General features: G+C 44.2%; 1 protein-coding gene across 1 annotated transcript in view; it reads right to left on the bottom strand.

Moving 5' to 3' along the window:
• The window catches only part of BRINP3 (BMP/retinoic acid inducible neural specific 3), a 120,559-nt gene that overhangs the window by 34,738 nt on the left and 65,098 nt on the right, over window positions 1–20,723 (bottom strand). Inside the window, exon 6 of the mRNA XM_063299883.1 lies at window positions 1,120–1,342. Within this exon, the coding sequence (XP_063155953.1) occupies window positions 1,120–1,342 (223 nt within the window). The remainder of the gene's footprint in view (window positions 1–1,119; window positions 1,343–20,723) is intronic.

Genomic DNA, 20,723 nt, shown 5'->3' with positions numbered 1-20,723 from the left:
CAATGCCCTGTTCAAAATGGCTTGGTAAAACTGAGACAGAATGTAATTCAAATTTGAAACCATTTTTGGATTATAACTTAATACCACATCTAAAATTTGGCTTTCTCCACGAAGAAGATCTATGTTTCAATTTTATAGGATTTCTATATTACAGCAGACATTTAGTACTGTGGATAGAATTTACTGTAATTCATAATTTTATTCTGTGGCAAATACTGTGCTGACCATGGTTCCCGATATTTATGCTTTGTTTAGAGCTTAATAGCAATTTTCAGGCTTTTAAAACCATATAATATATTCAGTTATTCACAATAAATTAATGATATACTGGAAAATTATAACCTTTATGACATCTGTAAACCTCTTATTTATCCACATGCATTTTATTCTTTCATTCTTTTTCTTTGCCTATTTATATACTTCCTTTGAAGTGTGTGTGTTTGTGTGTGTGTACATACATGCATACATACATATACACACCAGGGCCTGAAGGAGGAACTAGAGAAGATGTGGAAAGTGAAGGCCAAAGTGGTCCCAGTGGTGGTAGGGGCACTCGGGGCTGTGACCCCCAGGCTGGGAGAGTGGCTCCAACAGATCCCAGGAACAACATCAGAGCTCTCTGTCCAGAAGAGTGCAGTGCTAGGAACAGCTGAACAGCTAAGATACTGCGCAGAACCCTCAACTCTAGTAGAGGATGTGAGGTTGAGGAACACACATACCACCCATATACTGTATGTATATGTATATCTATATCTATATGTATATGTGTGTGTGTGTATACTGTATACACACACACACAAACACACACAAATGTAGGTATTGATCATTTTAACACATAATGTAAAGGAATAAATATCAAATGTTCTACCATACTTTCTAACCCCTGCCCTAACACTAAAGGATCAGGGTTACAACAATATCCTTGGATAGTAATTCCTAACTCTTTTAAACATCTCAGAAGAATTTGTCTTTTTTATATGATGCCATTATTAGTGTTGCTTTGAAAGTGTCATTCTAATGTCTATCTATCTGTCATCTATCTATATATTATCTACCTCCCCACAATGTACACCACTAAGGTAGTTGGTTGTATTCCTCCCCCCCCCCTTGTTTTCTTACCTTTGCCTTGGCAAGCTGATGAGTGGCTGTTTATGGCACCTCTTACTTAGGCTAAAGAGCTTATGAACAATTTTCTGTGCCTTAAGGAATAGTTGTTTCATGCTGGATTCCAGTTGCTCATAGCGATGCTGGAAATTTGAATCCATTGTCCACAAGTGCATAATGGCAGATGTGTTGAGGAAATAGTTCATGGGCAGCCTTTTCATAAAGAACTTGAATTCATCTGCAAAATGGCAAAATTCAATATTCCTTTAAGTTATACTTCTAGGATCCTTTGTGCAGCAAAACAAACCAGCTCCCATTTATGCCCATTTTTATCCCTTTAATTTGTCGGTATCATGGCTGGCAATAAGAAATATAATACTGTTAATTTTGCCTGTGTTAAGTTTTAATGTGGCATGAAATTTCCAGACGTACATGAGGCAAATTTTCACTGTTGCACATCTGATATACTGAAAATTACATCATTGCAAGAATCCCTCAAGATATTTTTAATTAAACTTGTAATCCTATGTATATTTATATTTGATAACACATAGCCAGCAAAAGTAGGAAGCTTTTCTTCAGAGTAAAAATGTTCAGGGCTTAATCCTGATGCATCACAGCAGTTAAGGAAAAAAAGTGGGCAGTGGTGGAAGTGGCAGTTGGCTCATGTAACATGGGTTCTTACTGTTCAATTTACTGTACTCTAATTAAGAAAATGCACATGTACTCTTGGAAAAATGTTACAACTTTTGAGGAAGAGAGGAAGTTTTTTTTTTTTTTTTTTTACTTCTCAGTTAGAGCAGGGATGGAAATATTTCCTCAGATGAAAGACGGTTTCATGAAGTTCCTGCTTTCATGAATCCGTCTAACAATTCCATGAAGAATTTGAAGTAGTGCTTCTGATTTTTTCAATGCCATAGTTATAAATACTCATCTGTATTTCAACAGATGAAGTGGAGGTTAGTTACAGACTGTGAACAAAAGCTTTATATTTCCTCTTTCTCTGAATACGAGGGAAAGCACATGCGATTGAGGCTTGCAAAGTATAGTCTCATGCTAAAAAAAACTGAGGTTTTTGTTATGCCCAAACAGAGCCACTGCAGGATGTTTGCTCCATACTTCTTTCTGAGCTCTTAAGTCTACAATCCTCTTTAGAAAAAACCCTGTTTAAATTATTTGAACAGCAGAAGGCCATATGGAACAGAGATGGCAGAATGAGCCACTCTAGGGAGCAAAGACTGTGTGTAATGCTGAATTTTGCAAGAACAGAGCAGGAGGAAGCAATTGCTAACAACCATTTCTACGATAGGCTGCTAAAGCATGAAAAATATCTGGGACATCACTCCAGCACATAACGTAGCAGAAATTAAAGACGTGATCTGCACTAGACATAAACCATAATTTAAGAAATATAATGTCCATTTGGAGTAGAAGTTTTGGAAGTAGATATTTTCTATTTAGAAGAATTTACTTAATGCAGGTAAAATGGGAAAGGGCTCTCTTGCATTTAACAATTGATAATAAATTCAGCTCTCTGTAAAATATACTTTATATTGCCCCAGCAAAAATCAGCATTTTAAAGGACTGACTAGGCAGCAAGTTAAATGGTCTTTGTTTGTCAGTTCTGACAACATTCAGAATACTCCGGTGACATTTTTCTGCCTTATTATTGTAGCCAGTTGCTGCTTACACAAACTATGCATGAATATCTGATGAATAAACACTAACAGAGAGAAAAAAAAGGAAAATATTCCATTATAATTTTCATTTTCTCCCCAACACTGTCAGGGCATCAAACTGTATTAAAAGTTAAACTTTATACATGAGGTGCAATAAAGTGTTGCACTTATGTTCCCATTCAGGACTCCAGCCAGCTACTAATGACCTTTCACAAGTTACATAAACATTTCCCCCTTCCTTATTTTCAAGGATCCATTAAGTTTTTTAAGGAAATGTTTCTTATGCAGCTCTTCAAGTCCTTAGGTTTCTGCAAATACACATTTGTATCCCTACTGTTTTTCAGTAATACCATTCTGGCTTGCATTCTCTCTGCAATCACTTCCAGCATGCTGTTAGAGGAGAATAATACATAAACAACGTATTTTAAGTGCAGGGCTGAAGGGAAAAGTATAACTTAATTTATAAGGGCATATCTAAAAAAAGAACATTATTGCCACCAACAAGATTTGTGCGGATTCAGCATTTTTCCTGGATGTTACTGATTTGAGAAACAGTCATTGGCCAGTATCCAGAGGTATACTTTGAGTATGTAAGCCCATACACACATCATAGTCACACATACCTTAAATAGTTTCTGAAATCCCTCTTAAACTATATCCATGCAATTTGTCTACATGGATACAGGTGGGAAGGAGAGTGGGGTCTATATATCTTTGTATGTCGAGGATAAAAGTCTGCAGAAGGTTTGTTTCAAATGGACATGCTTATATATTATTCTGCAAGGAGGAATCCTGACTCGGTTTATAAGTGTCTTTCTGTTTTGTTTTGTTTTTGATGCCTTTGAATCAGTCTTGACTCTTGGCATTACATTAGACATCTTCTAGAAGCCTCAGACCATCCCAGACAAATGGCTATGCAATCTTTGCTTGAAAAGCTCTACTGATGGAACACCCACGACTCCAGGAGGAGGTTGTGCCACTGCTTACACCTCTTACAGTCAGAAAATTCTTATTTTGAGTTTGGATTTCCATCTGTAAAGCTTCTAACCCATTGGTTCTTCTCTGCACTCTTTTTAGTTCCTCAGCATCCTTCTTATATTGTAGCAACTGAAACTGAATACAGTATTCCAGGTCTGACTACTGCAGCCAGAGCAGAACTATCACTTCCCATGATCTTTACATTTCACTTCTGTTGATACAGCCCAAGACTGCATTGGCTGTTTCGGTAACCAGAGAAGACTGTTGGGTCATGTTTCATCTGAGGATACCCAGATCCTTCTCACAAGGACTACTGACACTATCTACTGGATTCCCAACTCATTATTAACTAATCTTATAGACATGGAAGTGGCAGCTCCTACTTATGCAGATTACAATGCAATAATTGAAAATAATAATAATAATAGAAGAACTTCTAAACTGAAAAGGTGAAGATTTAATGAATTTTTACTATTACATGTGGATACTAAATTGAAGTGTTATCAGGACCTAAAGACCTTCTTGCAATTCAATTCTGATATCTCTGATATCTCTTTATCTACAGTATGGTGTTAGCAAAGCATTTATTAGAAGTTTGTTTTTCTCTTTGACAAATATAAAACCAAGCAGAAACAGAAGAATATATTGCTAAATGATCCGAAACAGTTAGAATAAAGGTATACATTTAATCCAATTTTGGATTTAAAACAAAAGGTTAAAGATTAAAGCAATATGGCATCAACTAGATTTATTGGAAGTAAGTTAGACTTGCAAGAAATGAATTTTTATTAAACAAATACTTTGAAAAAAGCAGTAAGTCAGACAAATGGTTGGCTCACCAACTAAGTAAGGAATAGGACAACAGAGCTATTCTATTTGGGATGGAACCAAGCATGTTTTTACAATGGATGAGATGACAGAGCAATTTGTTAACTATTTTTCTAAATTATATAATACATAGGCATTTGATCTGGAAAATATTGAAGAATACTGTATCTGAATAATATATTACTTTCAAAATTTACAGACAACAAAAGGAAGTATTTAATCAACCCATGACCAAAGACAAAACTAAAGAGGCAATTAAAAAAAAAAAAAAAAACCTTAAAATAAAAAAAAAAAGCTCCAGGGTCAAATGGCAATTCTGCAATACACTAGAAGATGTTCCAAGACATTCTGGTTAAACCTTTACTTTGAATACTGAATGAGATTCCAGAATGCAAAGAATTCGCTTTGTTGTAGAAAGAAGCCTTTATCTATTTGATTTATAAAGAAGGAAAAAATCCAACTTGCCCAGAGCCATATAAGCCCATTTATTTCCTGAATGTAGATTATAAGTTTCTCATGGCAATACTTGCAGAAAGAATAATTCTTTTTTTTTAAATCAATATGTTACATCATGATCAGATAGGATCATATATAAGAGAAGAGATATATAAGAGAAAACATTAGACACATATTGAATGTAATCAATAAGATAAATGAAAACAGCAATAAAGTGACTTTGCAGAAAAAGTCTTTGAGAATTTAGAGTGGACTTTTACACTTTCAGTTTTGAAAAAGGTAAGTTGCAGGTCAATTATTTTACAAAGTATTTTTTTCCCCACGTGGATACATTTATAAAGAACAAAAAACCGAAATACTAGTAAACAGTTCTCAATCAGAACAGTACACTAAACTGAAGGGGATGAGACAAGGCTGTCTCCTTTCTCCTTCTTTATTTTTAGTGGCATTGGGACCATTAGCAATGAAAATACATCAAGAAAATTAAATTTCAAGAGTTAAACTAGTAATTCAAGAACATAAACTGAAATTATAAGCTTACAATGTTGTACTCACAGTAACTCAGATAAAAGACTCCTTAGTATTGTTAATGGAATATATACAGCAAGATAAATTTGTTTTGGGTTATTGAAACAATAAAGAAAAACCAAAAAGTTGACATGGAATCTAGCAGATGAAGAAAAGCAATACCTGCATCTAATAACAGGATTCAATACTTCTGCAAAAAAGGTTAATTCTTAAGAATTTACTTGACAAAAAATAATAAGGATTTAGTTACAAATAATTATTTATACAGCTAGAAAACTATAACAACAAATATAAGAAATTAATCTTGTGGTGGTTAGGAAAAACTGAAGCCATCAAAATGAACATTTTACCAAGCCTTAACTTTCTTTACCAAATGTACAGAAAATAGAGTATTAAGTGATTGGCATTAAAAAAAGATTAAATGTAATATTTGATGGCTCTAAACTTTAAATTACATTACCATGCCAGTTACATAGCATGGATTACCAAATGGATCACCTCTCCTTGAGGGCCAGCTATTGTCATGAGTGCCGTTGAGCTGAAGCCATCAGCGCAATGGCACACATGACAATAGCAAGGAAACAGGAGAAGGGGCTCAAGATAAGTAGCCATCAACTCACAACGACTAACGGCCAACAAACAATAGCTAAACGGATCACGGAGCACACCCAAGCCATCAGCGCTAATACAACGGAGATCGCCCAGCTGACAGCAATCATCGGATGAATAGAAAACCCGATGATGGGCGATCCCGGAACGCCAGCGGGGCCTCGCAACCCCTCACCCACCGGCAGGGCAACGTATTGGACAAAGGGGGGTGACGTGACCGCGAGTGAGGGGGCGCTGACCGGCGCGGGGTATTTAAACCCCGCACCGGCGCGCTCCTGTCACTCTCAGCTTTTTTCCCGACGCTGTACCTGCGCTGTGAATAAACCAGAGCCTGATCCACCGAACCAGTGTCTGAGCATTATTCAACGGTAGGCAGCGCATGACATAAAGCTGAGAGTCATAAACTCAGCCTCGCCGAGCCCCACCGGACGACAACGAGCCGCGGGAGGAATAGACGGCGAGAAGACCAGCAAGATGAAGCCGGAGCGACACGGGCAAGGAGGGCGAGCCGCACGGCAAGAAACAGAGGAGGACCGACCGAGGCCAGAGGCACCGCGGACTCCCGGAGCCATGGACGCCCACCCCACCCGACCCGAGCCGCAGCTCCAACCCCAAGGGGAGATGGCGACGGAGGCAACCCGACCGCGGGAGGGAGCAACATACCTTCCGAAACCAGCGGAGGACCCCGCGCCCCACATCGCACCCCAGCAACAGACGTGGAGCGACAGCCCAACGGCGGTCAGCACGGAGGAGGACGATGGAGACACCCAGCAGACGGCGGAGCAAGCGGACCAACGGCAGAGGGAGGATGAACCCCGCCGGCAACCCACCCCCGCCGACACACCAACGGAACCGGCCCCAGCGGCGGCGCGGACCGTGGACGAGGAGGCACGAGCTGAACACGCGGCCATGCGGGCCCAACTGACGGAACTCCGGACCATGCTCCAGTCGCTTATGCCCCCCGCGCCACCCAACGACGTCCCCGCACAGGCCCACACCCCGAGCGAAGCACCGAACCCCCACGGGCCAGCGGAAGGTCAGCAGACGGCCCAGGCGGACGACACCACAGGCCGGGAAGCGAGAGGAAGGGCCGCGCAAAACGCCCGGGCCCCAAAGGACTTCCCCATCTTCTTCGATGGGAACCCCACGAAACTGTCGTTCTTCATAACGAATGCCAGGGAGTTCATGGGGAGGCACGGACACTCCTACGACTCCGAAGCCGACAAGATCGCCGCCGTGGCGATCAAACTACAAGACAGGGTGGCGGACTGGTACGTCCAACTGTACGAGTCCAGCTCCCCCGCCCTCGCCAACTTCCCTGCCTTCATCAATGAGATGAAAACCTACTTCGAAGACCCCCTAGCCAAAGTGAGGGCGAAAAGCGCACTCCAAAGACTTAAACAGGGCACACGCACTGTCCCAGACTACGCCCTGGAGTTCAAAGCCCTCGCGGGGAAGGTCAGCGACTGGTCCGAGACCACCCTGCTGGAAATATTCAAAAGGGGGCTCAATCGTGACGTTCTCCAATGGGCCCTCTACCGCGACGACCCAGAAACGCTACACGGGTGGATCCACCTCGCGGGGAAGGCCGAACACGCGCACCGCACCTTCCTCATGACAACCACGGAAGACACAAACTACGCCTGCAAAAAAGGTACCCGCACCACACGTGGGGATGGCCGGCCCCATATACCCAAAGAAGAAATTCAATCGGGAGCCCTGCGGGAAGTGTGGCAAACTAGGGCACAAGACGGTGGATTGCTTCGCCAACCGACCGCCAACCAGTGCGCCTAAACCCACCCCGAAAATTAGCCCCAAACCACCCAACCTGGGGCCGCCCCCTCACCACCGAATGACCGTGGCCACAGCGACACCAGAGGAAGGCTGGGACGCCTACTGGGGGGAAGAGGATAACGTAGACCCCGACCAGCCGGCGGGAAAAGCTCCCCGCCTGCCCTGAAACGCGTTGCGAGGCAAGCGGTGGGACAGCAGCGCGGACCACCTCGACGGAACGACGAAAGCCCCGTAATAATGGCGGCAATCAAACTCTCTGCCGGCAACGGAGCCACCACGGCCGCGGCACTAGTGGACTCGGGGTGCTCAAAAAACCTCATCCACCCCGACCTAGTCGCCAAACTCGACCTCCGCTGCTTCCCCCTCCCCACGCCGTTGGCATTCCACCAGCTGGACGGCTCTACAGCGGGAGGGAAACCAGCCACGCTGCAAACCGAGCCGGTCACCCTGCAAATGGGCACTCACACCGAACGCACATCGTTCGTTGTCACTCACATCGGACGGCCCATTGCAGTCCTGGGGATGCCATGGCTCGCGACAAACAACCCGCGCATCAACTGGGAGACCCGCACCTTCACATTCGGCGACGGCGAGTATCGAGCACCAGTTCCAGCGGGCAGAACCAACCCCACTGTAGGACGAGTGGAGGCGACTACACAGGACAACGCCGCTACCATAGCAGACCTACCGGAACAATACACCGACTTCTCCGAGGTCTTCGGAGAGGCGGAAGCTGACCAACTACCCCCCCACCGCAAGACGGATTGCCGGATCGACCTACTGCCCGACGTCCCCTTACCTAGACCAAAGATCTACTCGATGACCCCGAAGGAGATGGCAACCCTCCGGGAGTTCATCGATAAAAACCTAGACAGGGGATTCATAGAGCCAGCATGCTCACCGGTCAGAGCCCCCGTCTTATTCTGGGAGAAGAAAGACGGCACCCTACGGCTCTGCACCGACTACCGGGGCCTAAACGCGGCTTCCCTGTCCAACAAATACCCCTTACCCCTGGTGAAGGACATGCTCGCTCACCTGTCCACGGGCAAAGTCTTTTCCAAATTGGACCTTCGCGAGGCGTACTATCGCATCTGAATCAGGGAGGGGGACGAATGGAAGACTGCGTTCAACTGCCCCCTAGGCGCCTTCCAGTACAAAGTGCTGCCCTTCGGACTCGCGGGGGCCCCTGGGGTGTTCATGCAGCTCATCAATGAGGTACTGCATGAACATCTGTTCAAAGGGGTCCTGGTCTACATCGACGACGTCCTTATTTACACAAAAACGCACGAGGAACATGTGAACCTAGTTAGGCAAGTCCTCGACAAGCTCAGAAGGGCGCAGCTCTATGCCAAGCCTACAAAGTGCGAGTTTCACAAAGCGCGCCTAGACTACCTGGGGTACCGAATCTCCGGGGACGGCATAGAAATGGACCCCGCAAAAGTCGAGGCGGTGCTAAACTGGGAGCGCCCCCGCAACAGACGCCAACTCCAGAGCTTCCTCGGCTTCGCGAATTTTTACAGGTCATTCGCCCGGGGGTTCGCAGAGATAGCCCTCCCCCTAACGGACCTCCTCAAAACCAAAGGGGTGGGGGACACCCGACGCGCCAAGAACCCGGGCACAGTGTTGAATTGGACTCCCGCGTGCCAGACCGCATTCAACAAGCTGAAAGCGCTGTTCACCACGGAGCCAATCCTCGCGCACCCGGACCCAGAACGGCCGTTCGTGGTCCAAGCCGACGCCTCAGACTTCTCCCTGGGGGCCATCCTACTCCAAAAGGACCCCACGGGACTCCTGAAACCATGCGCCTACCTATCAAGGAAGTTCTCCGAGACAGAAAGGCGATGGCACGTCTGGGAGAAAGAAGCCTTCGCGGTAAAATCGGCACTAGAAACATGGCGACACCTACTCGAGGGAGCCACCCAACCATTCGAGGTCTGGACCGACCACCGGAACCTCGAGGCCCTACGAACGCCCAGACGCCTTAGCCCAAAACAGGTCCGATGGGCCCAATTCTTCAGCCGCTTTAATTTCCAGCTGAAGTTCATGCCGGGCAAAAAGAACTTCCTGGCCGACGCCCTCTCCCGACTGCCCCAAGATGAAGAGCCCGCCCCAGACACCATTGGGACGGTCCTATCCGCCTCGCAACTGGGGATGGCCGTGACCACCTGAAGCGGCGCTCGGAGGCAGCTCGACTCTACGGCGCAGCCGACGGCGGGACAACCTGCGACCAGACGAAGCCAACCGCAACTACCAGGGGGAATGCGCACGGACCTCGCCGCCACCCTCAAAACCGACCCCTGGTTCCTGGCAAACCCCGACAAGGTAACGATGGCACAGGACCTGGCATGGGGGGAAGGCAGAATCTATGTCCCGGACTCGCAACGCCAAGCGATCTTGCATAGGTCACACGACGCCAAACAAGCGGGACAATTTGGGTTCCTCAAGACCCTACACCTAACACGGCGTCAATTCTGGTGGCCCGCGCTCAGGCGAGACGTAAAAGCATACGTAGCGTCCTGCCCAACGTGCGCTAGGGCCAAACGGGCACCAGGCAAACCCGCGGGGCTATTACAATGGGTGGCAGAACCCTCCCGCCCATGGGAGGAAATCTCTATGGATTTTATAGTGGACCTCCCACCCAGCCAGAAGAAAACGGCCATTTGGGTGGTGAAGGATTACTTCTCAAAGCAGGCCCACTTCATCCCCTGCACGTCGGTCCCATCCGCACAACAACTAGCCAAACTCTTCCTCATCCACGTGTACAGGCTACACGGATGTCCCGCACGTGTGGTGACCGACAGGGGCACACAGTTCACCTCCAAATTCTGGCGGGCCTTCCTAAAGCTGACGGGGACCCAACAGGCCCTATCCACTTCCTGGCACCCCCAGACGGACGGAGCCACAGAGGTCCTCAATGCCACCTTAGAGCAATTCATACACTCATATACTAACTATCACCAAGACGACTGGGCGGAACTGCTCCTGTTCGCCGAAGTCGCATACAACAACGCCGTCCACATGAGCACGGGGAAAACTCCGTTCGAGGTAGTCTCGGGGCGCGACTTCGTCCCCATACCGGAGCTACCTCAACCCCCGGAACCCCAGGTGGACGCTAGCGACTGGGGACGGAAGATCGCGGAATCATGGCCAATAATCACGGCGGCGCTGAAGGATGCACAGGCAGCCTACAAAGAGCAGGCCGACAAGCACCGGCGCCAACAACCGACGTTCCAAGTGGGGGATATGGTCTACCTATCCACCAAATTCCTAAAGTCACCCCAACCCTCGAAAAAACTGGGGCCTAAGTACATCGGGCCGTTCCGAGTCATGCAAATAGTGAACCCGGTAGCAATACGCTTGGACCTGCCACACAACCTACGGAGACTCCACCCGGTGTTCCACACCAGCCTCCTGAAACCGGCAACCACCTCTCGATGGCACCCAAGCACGCCACAGCCCTCACCGGTGATGATCGACGGGCAACATCACTTTGAGATAAGGGACATACTTGACTCCCACAAGCAACGAGGAACTCTACACTATTTGGTCAGGTGGAAACACTTCCCCCACCCGGAATGGGTGGCGGCGCACAACGTTAACGCGCCTGACCTGACCCGGGCATTTCACCGGGCATACCCCGACAAGCCACAACCAAGGTTAGCAAGCTGTCCCCTGCAAACCCCCCCCCCGCGGGCCCCCCCCGCCTACTGTGCCCCAAGGGAAAGGGCCCCCCCAAGCCCGCGACTTGGGTGGACCTCCCCCCCCCGGGACTCACTCCCCCCGCCCCGGGCCCACGAGGCAGTGACAGCGTTCACCAGCACCCTCCCCCCGCCCCCAGCCACGGGGGAGCGGCAAGCAAGTCAACAGGGCAACCTGGGGGCAATGCCCAGGAGCACAAATAACAAAGGCGACGCACTTTAAATAAAAAAGAAGGGCCCTACCTGGAGCTGATAAGCACCCGACCAGCCACGCCTCTCTCCTCGCCGAACTGAGCCAAACAAACAGGGTGTGGCTGGAGCATGCGCACGCCAGGGCGTGACCCGGGCATGCGCACTAAGGACACACCCTGGGAAGGCACGTGGTAGAGGGAGGAGCAAAGGGAGGGGCGACAACTACTCCGGCGGGAATTTCAAAAAAAAAAAAAATGCCGTTTGACAGCTCCACCGAGAAAAAGGAAAAAACCAGAAAACCGGGGGGGAGCACTATTCAGACAGGGGGCAGTATGTCATGAGTGCCGTTGAGCTGAAGCCATCAGCGCAATGGCACACATGACAATAGCAAGGAAACAGGAGAAGGGGCTCAAGATAAGTAGCCATCAACTCACAACGACTAACGGCCAAGAAACAATAGCTAAACGGATCACGGAGCACACCCAAGCCATCAGCGCTAATACAACGGAGATCGCCCAGCTGACAGCAATCACCGGATGAATAGAAAACCCGATGATGGGCGATCCCGGAACGCCAGCGGGGCCTCGCAACCCCTCACCCACCGGCAGGGCAACGTATTGGACAAAGGGGGGTGACGTGACCGCGAGTGAGGGGGCGCTGACCGGCGCGGGGTATTTAAACCCCGCACCGGCGCGCTCCTGTCACTCTCAGCTTTTTTCCCGACGCTGTACCTGCGCTGTGAATAAACCAGAGCCTGATCCACCGAACCAGTGTCTGAGCATTATTCAACGGTAGGCAGCGCATGACAGCTATTTCTATAGAAGAAGCAGGACTTCTAGGCAGTTTACATAAATATCTCTGGACTTATGACAAAAGAAACAAACAGGTTATAAGAGGTCATGCCATAAGAAGTGTTGCACTGAATATCTGGCATAAATAAAGGGGAAAAAAGCTCCAACTTTGCCCCTCTTCTTCTGTTATTAAATGTTTATTTTATGAAGAGGAAAGCATAAATTAATTAATTAATAATAATAATAAAAAAAGATTATTTAGATCTAATTATTAGTAAGATGAAGATAGAAACTTTTGAGACTCTTATTTAGATAGATGATCATTATTATGGTAACTGATCAGCAAATTAAACAGTTGGCTTCATAAAAGAATAAAAAAACAGAGCAGAAGCAGTCATGGCATAGGAATAGAAAATATAAACATTATCTGGAAAAAACAGAAAAATGCCTAAAATCTCAAATGATTCTAAAACATCAGTAAGAGTATGTATAGCAATTTACTACAATGCAGAGAGTACAGGGATGGAGTCCAGGCAATAGAAACAGTGACAAATTAATTAGTAAAAATACTTTAAGTATTTTTAACAATGCAATGTGGTAGCGCTGCGGGTTAAACCGCTGAGCTGCTGAGCTTGCCGATCGGAAGGTCGTCGGTTTGAATCTGCGTGATGGGGTGAGCTCCCTGTTGCTAGTCCCAGCTCCTGCCAACCTAGCAGTTTGAAAACATGCCAATGTGAGTAGATTAATAGGTACCACTTCGGTGAGCAGGTAACAGCATTCCATTTAGTCATGCCGGCCACATGACCATGGAAGTGTCTACGGACAAACGCCGGCTCTTTGGCTTTGAAACAGAGATGAACACCGCCCCCTGGAGTCGGACACGACTGGACTTAATGTCAAGGGAAACCTTTACCTTTACCTACTTTAAGTGTAGAATATGAACATTCTACCTATGAAATATTGAACTATTAACTGAATATATATTTGTATATCTTGTATATTTGGTTATTTGTATTTATACGTGAATGCAAATGCACAGAAATAAAATTGTGTATTGGCCAGTGACAAATCAAATATAACAGGATTAATAAAACCTAGATGCAGTGAAAGAGACTCAAAAGAACAGAATGAAATTATGCATTAATAAAATCAAAGAAATTATTAAGAGGGTCATTTCTGCATAGGGCAAGGGCAGCTGATAGTGTGGGGATTCTGGTCTGACAGCAAGGAACAAATAAGAGTGTCCTCAGGACAACCGGGACATCTATTGATGGGTGAAATATGCAGTATAAGTTACTGTAAAAAGGGCATCAAAGGAGCCCATGGCTAGAGTCTCGGGTTCCTCTAGAGCACAGTAACAAAATCATTCTGCAAAAGGGATATTATTATAGCTTCCGTCCAACAGCGCAGATGGCAAGACATTAAGTTGGGCTAAAGAGAAAGCTCTGCAGTGTGATGGGCACATGATGTTGAATGTATAATTTGGTTGTGTGAATAAATCATTTGCTGCTGATTTTGAGGGCCTAATACCTTGCTCTACCAGAAGAACTATGTTGAATACCCACTGCCAAATTGCAGCTCTCATTTTCAGAAGCCCCAAGGGCTAGGAGGTCATTCCTTGAGAAACCATATTGTCAGAAATGACTCTAATCCTAACTTTCCAGGAGAAGGAATTATTATCAGAAAGGATCATGGTAGCCAGAAAATTACTGGAAAAGGGAAGCTTAAGCCAGAAAAAGAACCAGCATAGAAGGGTCCTAAAATTCAAAAGAATCAGCCCAGTATCTGAGCAAAGTGCTGCATCTGAAATGCAGTGGACTATAGAATAGCACTTTTAAGAATCTGGACTGTAGTTGGTTGTATACACATACCTGAAAACCTGAGAGCCTTATAACATTTGGGAAATAGATTTAGCTTTAAAAAGTCTTACGACAGTGGATATATTCTCACCTCCTCTCATATGAAAGAAGTGAATATAAACTTTTTCTTCACAAAGACTTTGCTCACCAGACTGGTTTCAGCATCTTCAAGTAAGTAACATAGTATCAAAATCAAATCAAATCAAATCATTTATCCCAGACCAATAAAACATATATTCTCTGAATGTAAACTGAACTAGCTTTGTACATGCTAACTGCTTCAAGCATACTATATGCTTTTTACTGGAAAAGTAAGTTGATCCCCTCTAGGGGTTCACAAATTTTTAAGCACCACTTTATGTGTGTATGTATCTATTCATTCATTCAATTAATCAATCAATTCATTCATTGCTTCCTTCCTTTAGGGTATAAGTTGCATCATTGTGATTTTTGTCTCAGATATCCATATATTTTATATTGCCCTGCCTATTGGGGTGGGAGGAAATGGAACTACTATTAAAAAATATCCAGGCTCAGCTTTGGCCAAAGTCCAGGGAAACACCACAGAGAATTCCTGCCTTTCCATTTTTTCTCAATAAAAGATGCACACAAGATACATTTTTCAGCACAAATCTCACCAGAATATAGGGTCAGGAAGACCTTGGGGTAACTAACATTCTCTTAGTGTCTAAAAGATTTTCCTTCCAAAAGCTCGAACTGTACATCCTCTTCCTGCATTTCCTATTTTCCAGGCTTCGACTAGCTATCCCTTCAGCCAAATGTAACCCACGAGCCAAGTAAGGCAGCCAAGTCAAATCTTTAGAAATATTCTGATTTTGGTAATGGCAAAAGCATTGAGACTGATCCATATCTGGCAGGCCCAAGGATTTGATTTGTAGACTGTATTTTGGCTTTCATATCATAAGCTTGCAGGCCTGCTCTTCCCTGACTAAAGCAGGATTTATTCCTCCCTTTTTTAACAATGTCTGTAATTGCAACTGGAGAAATAATGGGTACAGAAATCAAGGACTAGCATTACTGGGAAATTGAATTCCTAAACCCAGAGCTATTGAAAGTTAGCAAAGTTACAAAGCGTACCAGACAAAATGTGTTTAAATTCAGTCTTAATATTTTTTACATATTGTGACAAAGGTTTAGAAATACAAACAGCTTTAAGAAATGCAGATTTCCATACTCCCAAAAGTCTTTGAGAAAAGCAAAACACAATGTAATAAAATGATTGTATATTAGTTTTTACCTTCCATTGAGATTTGTCATTGCATTATTGAATTCATCAAATGACATCTGAGAGAGAGAGATTTTGAAAACAATGAAAAGGCATCAGCCTGAGATGGGCTTGCATATAAGTGTGTATTTATGTGAATATGTATAAATGAAACTGCACATTAATTTTTAATTGTATAATTAAATCCATTTAACTTTAGTACCTGATTATCTGATTATTAGTAAAAGGCTATGTGCCAGCTATGACAGAGAATTATAAATAACTCTGTTTATAAAATACTGATTTTCAGAATGCAATAGATGATGCTGCACTATACCATGAAAAGTTGACCTGAGTTCACCAGGTTGTACACCAAAGGGAAGATAAATAGAGGTGACTTTATGTTAGATGAAGCTAAATGGGTGTGCTTAAACACCACAACCACAACCTTAAATAACCACTATGGAGAGGAAGAAGCAGCACTAGAGGGAGAAGCTGGACTATGATTCTGTTGCGTGAGAGAGAGAGACACATTTATTGGTTTGGTTTGGTTTGGTTTGGTTTGGTTTGGTTTGGTTTGGTTTGGTTTGGTTTGGTTTGGTTTGGTTTATATGGCTGCTGGGACTCTGGGCAGCAAAACATAGCATCAGCAAAAGATCTCCTCTAAAACTGCTAATCGGTCTGGGTGGAAAGATGATGATTTTCACTGTGACCAGAACTGGGGAGAATTCCACCCATTCCTGTTCCAGTTTAGCTAGGGCATCCCACTTTAACATATATGTAGGTTGAGCATGAAGCACATTATTGTTTTTTTCCTGCAAATTTCATGATATGATTTAAGGAAAAAGCAAAACAACACTATGATTTTGGGGGGAAGAGGCGTGTCAATTATAGCCATTCCTCTTATGGTTGTCTAATGTGATAAGCTTATCCTGCCAATTCACAATCCTTTGTACTTTTTATGTACCAGTGTAATTCAGAAATCACCAGCACCTACATTTTTCCATCAATGATTCCATAGGACAGCTGCTCAGCACATTTTAATTCATAATGAAAATATAATGAAAACAAAAGAGATGCAATAGAATAGAATATATATGAGCAGGACTCTATTAGACCCAACCATTTTTTATCTCCTTCACTTTATTAGAGTGTCATTGCAATATTGAAGCATAACACACCACAATTTGTGTGACTTCCATAAGCAGATTTGCCAGGTGCAGTGCTAGCAGGTGGCATCTAATGTTTTTAGTCCTGAAAATGAGGTGATTAGATTATAGAACATGGATGGGTTTTATCTTCACATTGAAGATATTTAAATATTAGCTTGATGAAGGAATTATATTTTGCACCTGTTCACTTCAGTAAAATAGAAACACCTCTGTGGGGTGACAGGGGGATTGGAATAGTCATCCAAAAAGTGATGGTTTGATGATATTTTTAATTGTTTCACTTCTTGTCAACACATACAAGAATTAATTACTGGGAGGCAAATTAACAACCCCATAAGAAAATAGGGAAAACAATGATTAGATTATGATTTCAGAGGATGTATTTATTTTGTTTCAGATGAAAGCTTTCTGTCAGTCTGACTGTCTCTCCTTCCCTCCCTCCCTCCTTCAATCCAGAAAGAAATGGCATGAATCATTTGTCTCAGTGATTAAAAGGTATCTTGAGAGCTACTGAATCCTCTCTAGGCATAGAGAGTGCATACAATGCATAGGAGTAAGAAGCTGCTCCTCACTGAGTCAAGTGATCTGTTCTGCTCAGAATGTCATGGAACATAGTGAATAAACCATAAAAAGTACTGAATAGGAGTTAATCTTGAAATCAATTCCACCCTCCAGCCCCTAGTGCTCAGCCCTGGTGCCAATTCTATGGATCCTTGGTGGCCCTGGCCTCCAGCTGGTGATAGCAAATGCCAGGTGGGTCAGTAATAAAACTGCTCTCATCCACAATCTTATTCTGGATGAGGCACAATTGTTCTAATCTGGCATGCATTACCGATATTTGGGTGGGCCCAGAAGGGTTGCTGCTTTCTTGGACATGTGCTATTGAGTGAGACAATAGCTGTGAAGCCAGGGTGGGGGAGGTGTAGCTGTTATTATCGGGGAAGCCCCTCCAGCTTTCAAAGGCACTGTACCACAAATAACTGGATGTCAGACTCTGTGACTAAAGTTTGGGTTCTAGGGATTAGTTGAGTTTGTTGCTGCTGTATTGGCCTCTCTAGTGTCCACCAACATCCTTGCTGGAGCTGCTGGATTTCATTTTATTTGGTGGTGGAATGTTCTTGGAGATTTCATTTTAATCTTGGCTCTGGAGCAGTTCAGGAGATCATGGCCACCATGGCAACTTTGGACCTATCCCAGATTATTGAGGCTCTAACTGTCATTACTGTTTGTCTCAGGGCAATTGTGATGTAATCTGAAGGTGGGGAACATTACCTTTGTCATGGCCCTTGCTGGTGCTGTCTTCCCTGAGGGAGTTGGGGCCTATTAGATTGGTGTGCCCCTGGTAACTAATGGACCCTGATGGCTTTCAAAGGGTGCTTTTTTCTCCTGGGGATCTGGTGGGCAGTTAAACCAAGGCCCTAAACACTGTCTTTATTGGGCAGATGTTGAAGGCTTTAGATCAGATTGCTCATATGTAGTCTTTCCCTGTTTGTTGATCTAAGAGGTTTTCCAAGGAACCCTGAGAGATTAAATGACAGAAGAGATGACTACAGCACCACTGGAGAAAGACAGAGTGAATCTGACCAAACACACGTTAACAGCCCATATTAGGAATTACATTGTGGTCATAAGAGTGACAAAATATGCTTATTTTATCATACCCATAGATAACTGCTACTGGCCCCATGAATGTCACAGGAATATCTTCAGGGGCACTGTGAGGAATATTCTAGGTACTTGCCAGATAAAGTTGCTCACAATGGACAAGTCCATGCAAGTTGACTGAAGCACCATCTTGTCCCGTTATTTGGGAGGTGTGTGACCCTGTAACAAAAATTGACAGGATCCTTGGAACTGTTAACCCTTGCTACTTTTCCTTTCCTATTTCCTTTAGATCCAGGCCCCTTCTAGTTAATTAAGTCTTCCTGGGAGATTATGTATAGTTGGGTCCATGTGATCATGAATGCATCCTTGAATGAAGGAATAGTTCTGCCTTCCTTGAAGTAGGTATTAGTGCACCCCTCCTCAAGAAGTCACTGCTGGACCTAATTGTTTTGGAGCAGCTTTCCAACATTTCCATTTTAGGAAAGTTATTGAGAAACTGTTCAGACTACAGCTTCAGAGGACCCTGGAGGAAGTGGATTATCTGGACCCTTTCCAGTTGGCTTTCAGTCCATGACATAGTACAGAAATGGCACTGAACAGGCTTGTTGATGACCTCTAGAGGAGCCAAAATGGAGATAGTACAACTGTGTTAGTTGTCCTTGATTACTCAGCAACCTTCAATATCATTGATCAAGATATTGTTCTGGATTGACTATGGAGATTAGAAATGAGAGGCATAGTATTGCAGTGGTTCTCTTCCTTTCTCCATGGCCAGTTCATTGTTGACAGAAGAGAAGTCAAACTGAGGTTCATGACCTGCTGGGCAACACAGGGCTTGACACTTTCAGCTTTCATATGCATGAAGCTGCAGTGTGAGGTATTCCATTAACAATTGATCATATTTATGGGGCTTCCGGTGGGGATCATGGCAGTTTGAACAGGTTTTTTCTGCGAGCTCCACAGACTGACCTGACAATGCGGTATTTTTATTGGGTTCAGGTGGGGTTCCTTGGAGACCAGAAGTGTTCAGATTAAGGAGAACCCCAGGAATCACCCCATATGTTATCTGGATGCTGCTCATAGCCAGAAGATTGCAAAACTGGGTTTCACGGTTTGACTGGTGAGTGAACAGCTGGGAGATGGGGCTGTCATCTTTTCCCAAGCTGTGCTGAAGCCGGAAATGGACTCTAAAACTGACACCACATTTCTAAAACATCAAAATTATTATTATTATTTTGTTTATGTGTAATCTAAGAGAGGCTTTTTTCCAGCAAAGAGATGCTGGGTCTCTTGGTGGTCTGCATTATTTTTGGGATTTTAAAACTTGTTAAAAAATTGAAACTTGATTTTTTCCTCATATATGAAGTGAAAGGTTGAGAGTTTAAATATTTGTTTTCCTACTGCTTTTTTAAACTGAATTTTGAGGATTATAGACCATTTCCCTTACTTGATGAATCTGCAGAGTTGAGTATCTTTCTGTTACTACTTTCCCTTGGAAAACTGTCTCTGTTTCCACTTTCATGATACTGATTAGATATATCTGTAAACAATGAGTTGGAGGATTTTTTTCAATATCCTGGACTCTGTTTGGTTAAGTCACTAGAGGGTGCCATAGTCTACTGAGGTGAGACATGGACAAATTCAAACAGATTTTTAAGGATTTCTACCAAGAAGTTATTCAGATCTTTGAACATCTCTCAGAATTTGTGAATTGTGCCAGCAATTGGGTGGGGTGGGGTGGGTGGGTGATAAAATTGAAAAAAAAATATAACAGTTATAAAGATGTTGCCTCAAGGAAGAAGACTGAGGTTCAGATCTTGGAGCTAAAAGGACAGTGGAGAATTGAACTGAAGACATTTGATGGTGAGAGGGACCTGTATTTAAAAAGAGAACTTGGATATACTGTGTTGATGAAATATCAAGAAAGAGAACTGGGTTTTGAATGTTGGAAGATCTTTCAAGAAAATCTGGACTTTTTGAAGGGGGCTGTAGAAAAAAATGGAGATTTTTAAGGGGAAAGCTCTCTGTATAATGTGGAGATACTGTATGTAAATGCTCTGGTTTACTCTGAAATGGGATAATGGCTAAATATCTTTGTTTGGATGGTCTTTTAAGGATTTGGATTCATGTTTCTAGTTTTTCTGGACATTATTCTAATATTTGCTAAAGGGATATTAACAAAGTTATTTTTTGGTATGTAAGGAT

This window comes from Candoia aspera, chromosome 3 (genome assembly GCF_035149785.1).
Source record: "Candoia aspera isolate rCanAsp1 chromosome 3, rCanAsp1.hap2, whole genome shotgun sequence".
Taxonomy (NCBI): Eukaryota; Metazoa; Chordata; class Lepidosauria; order Squamata; family Boidae; genus Candoia; species Candoia aspera.
The sequence above is the reverse complement of the archived record's forward strand: the minus strand, read 5'-3'. Positions and strand labels throughout refer to the sequence as shown.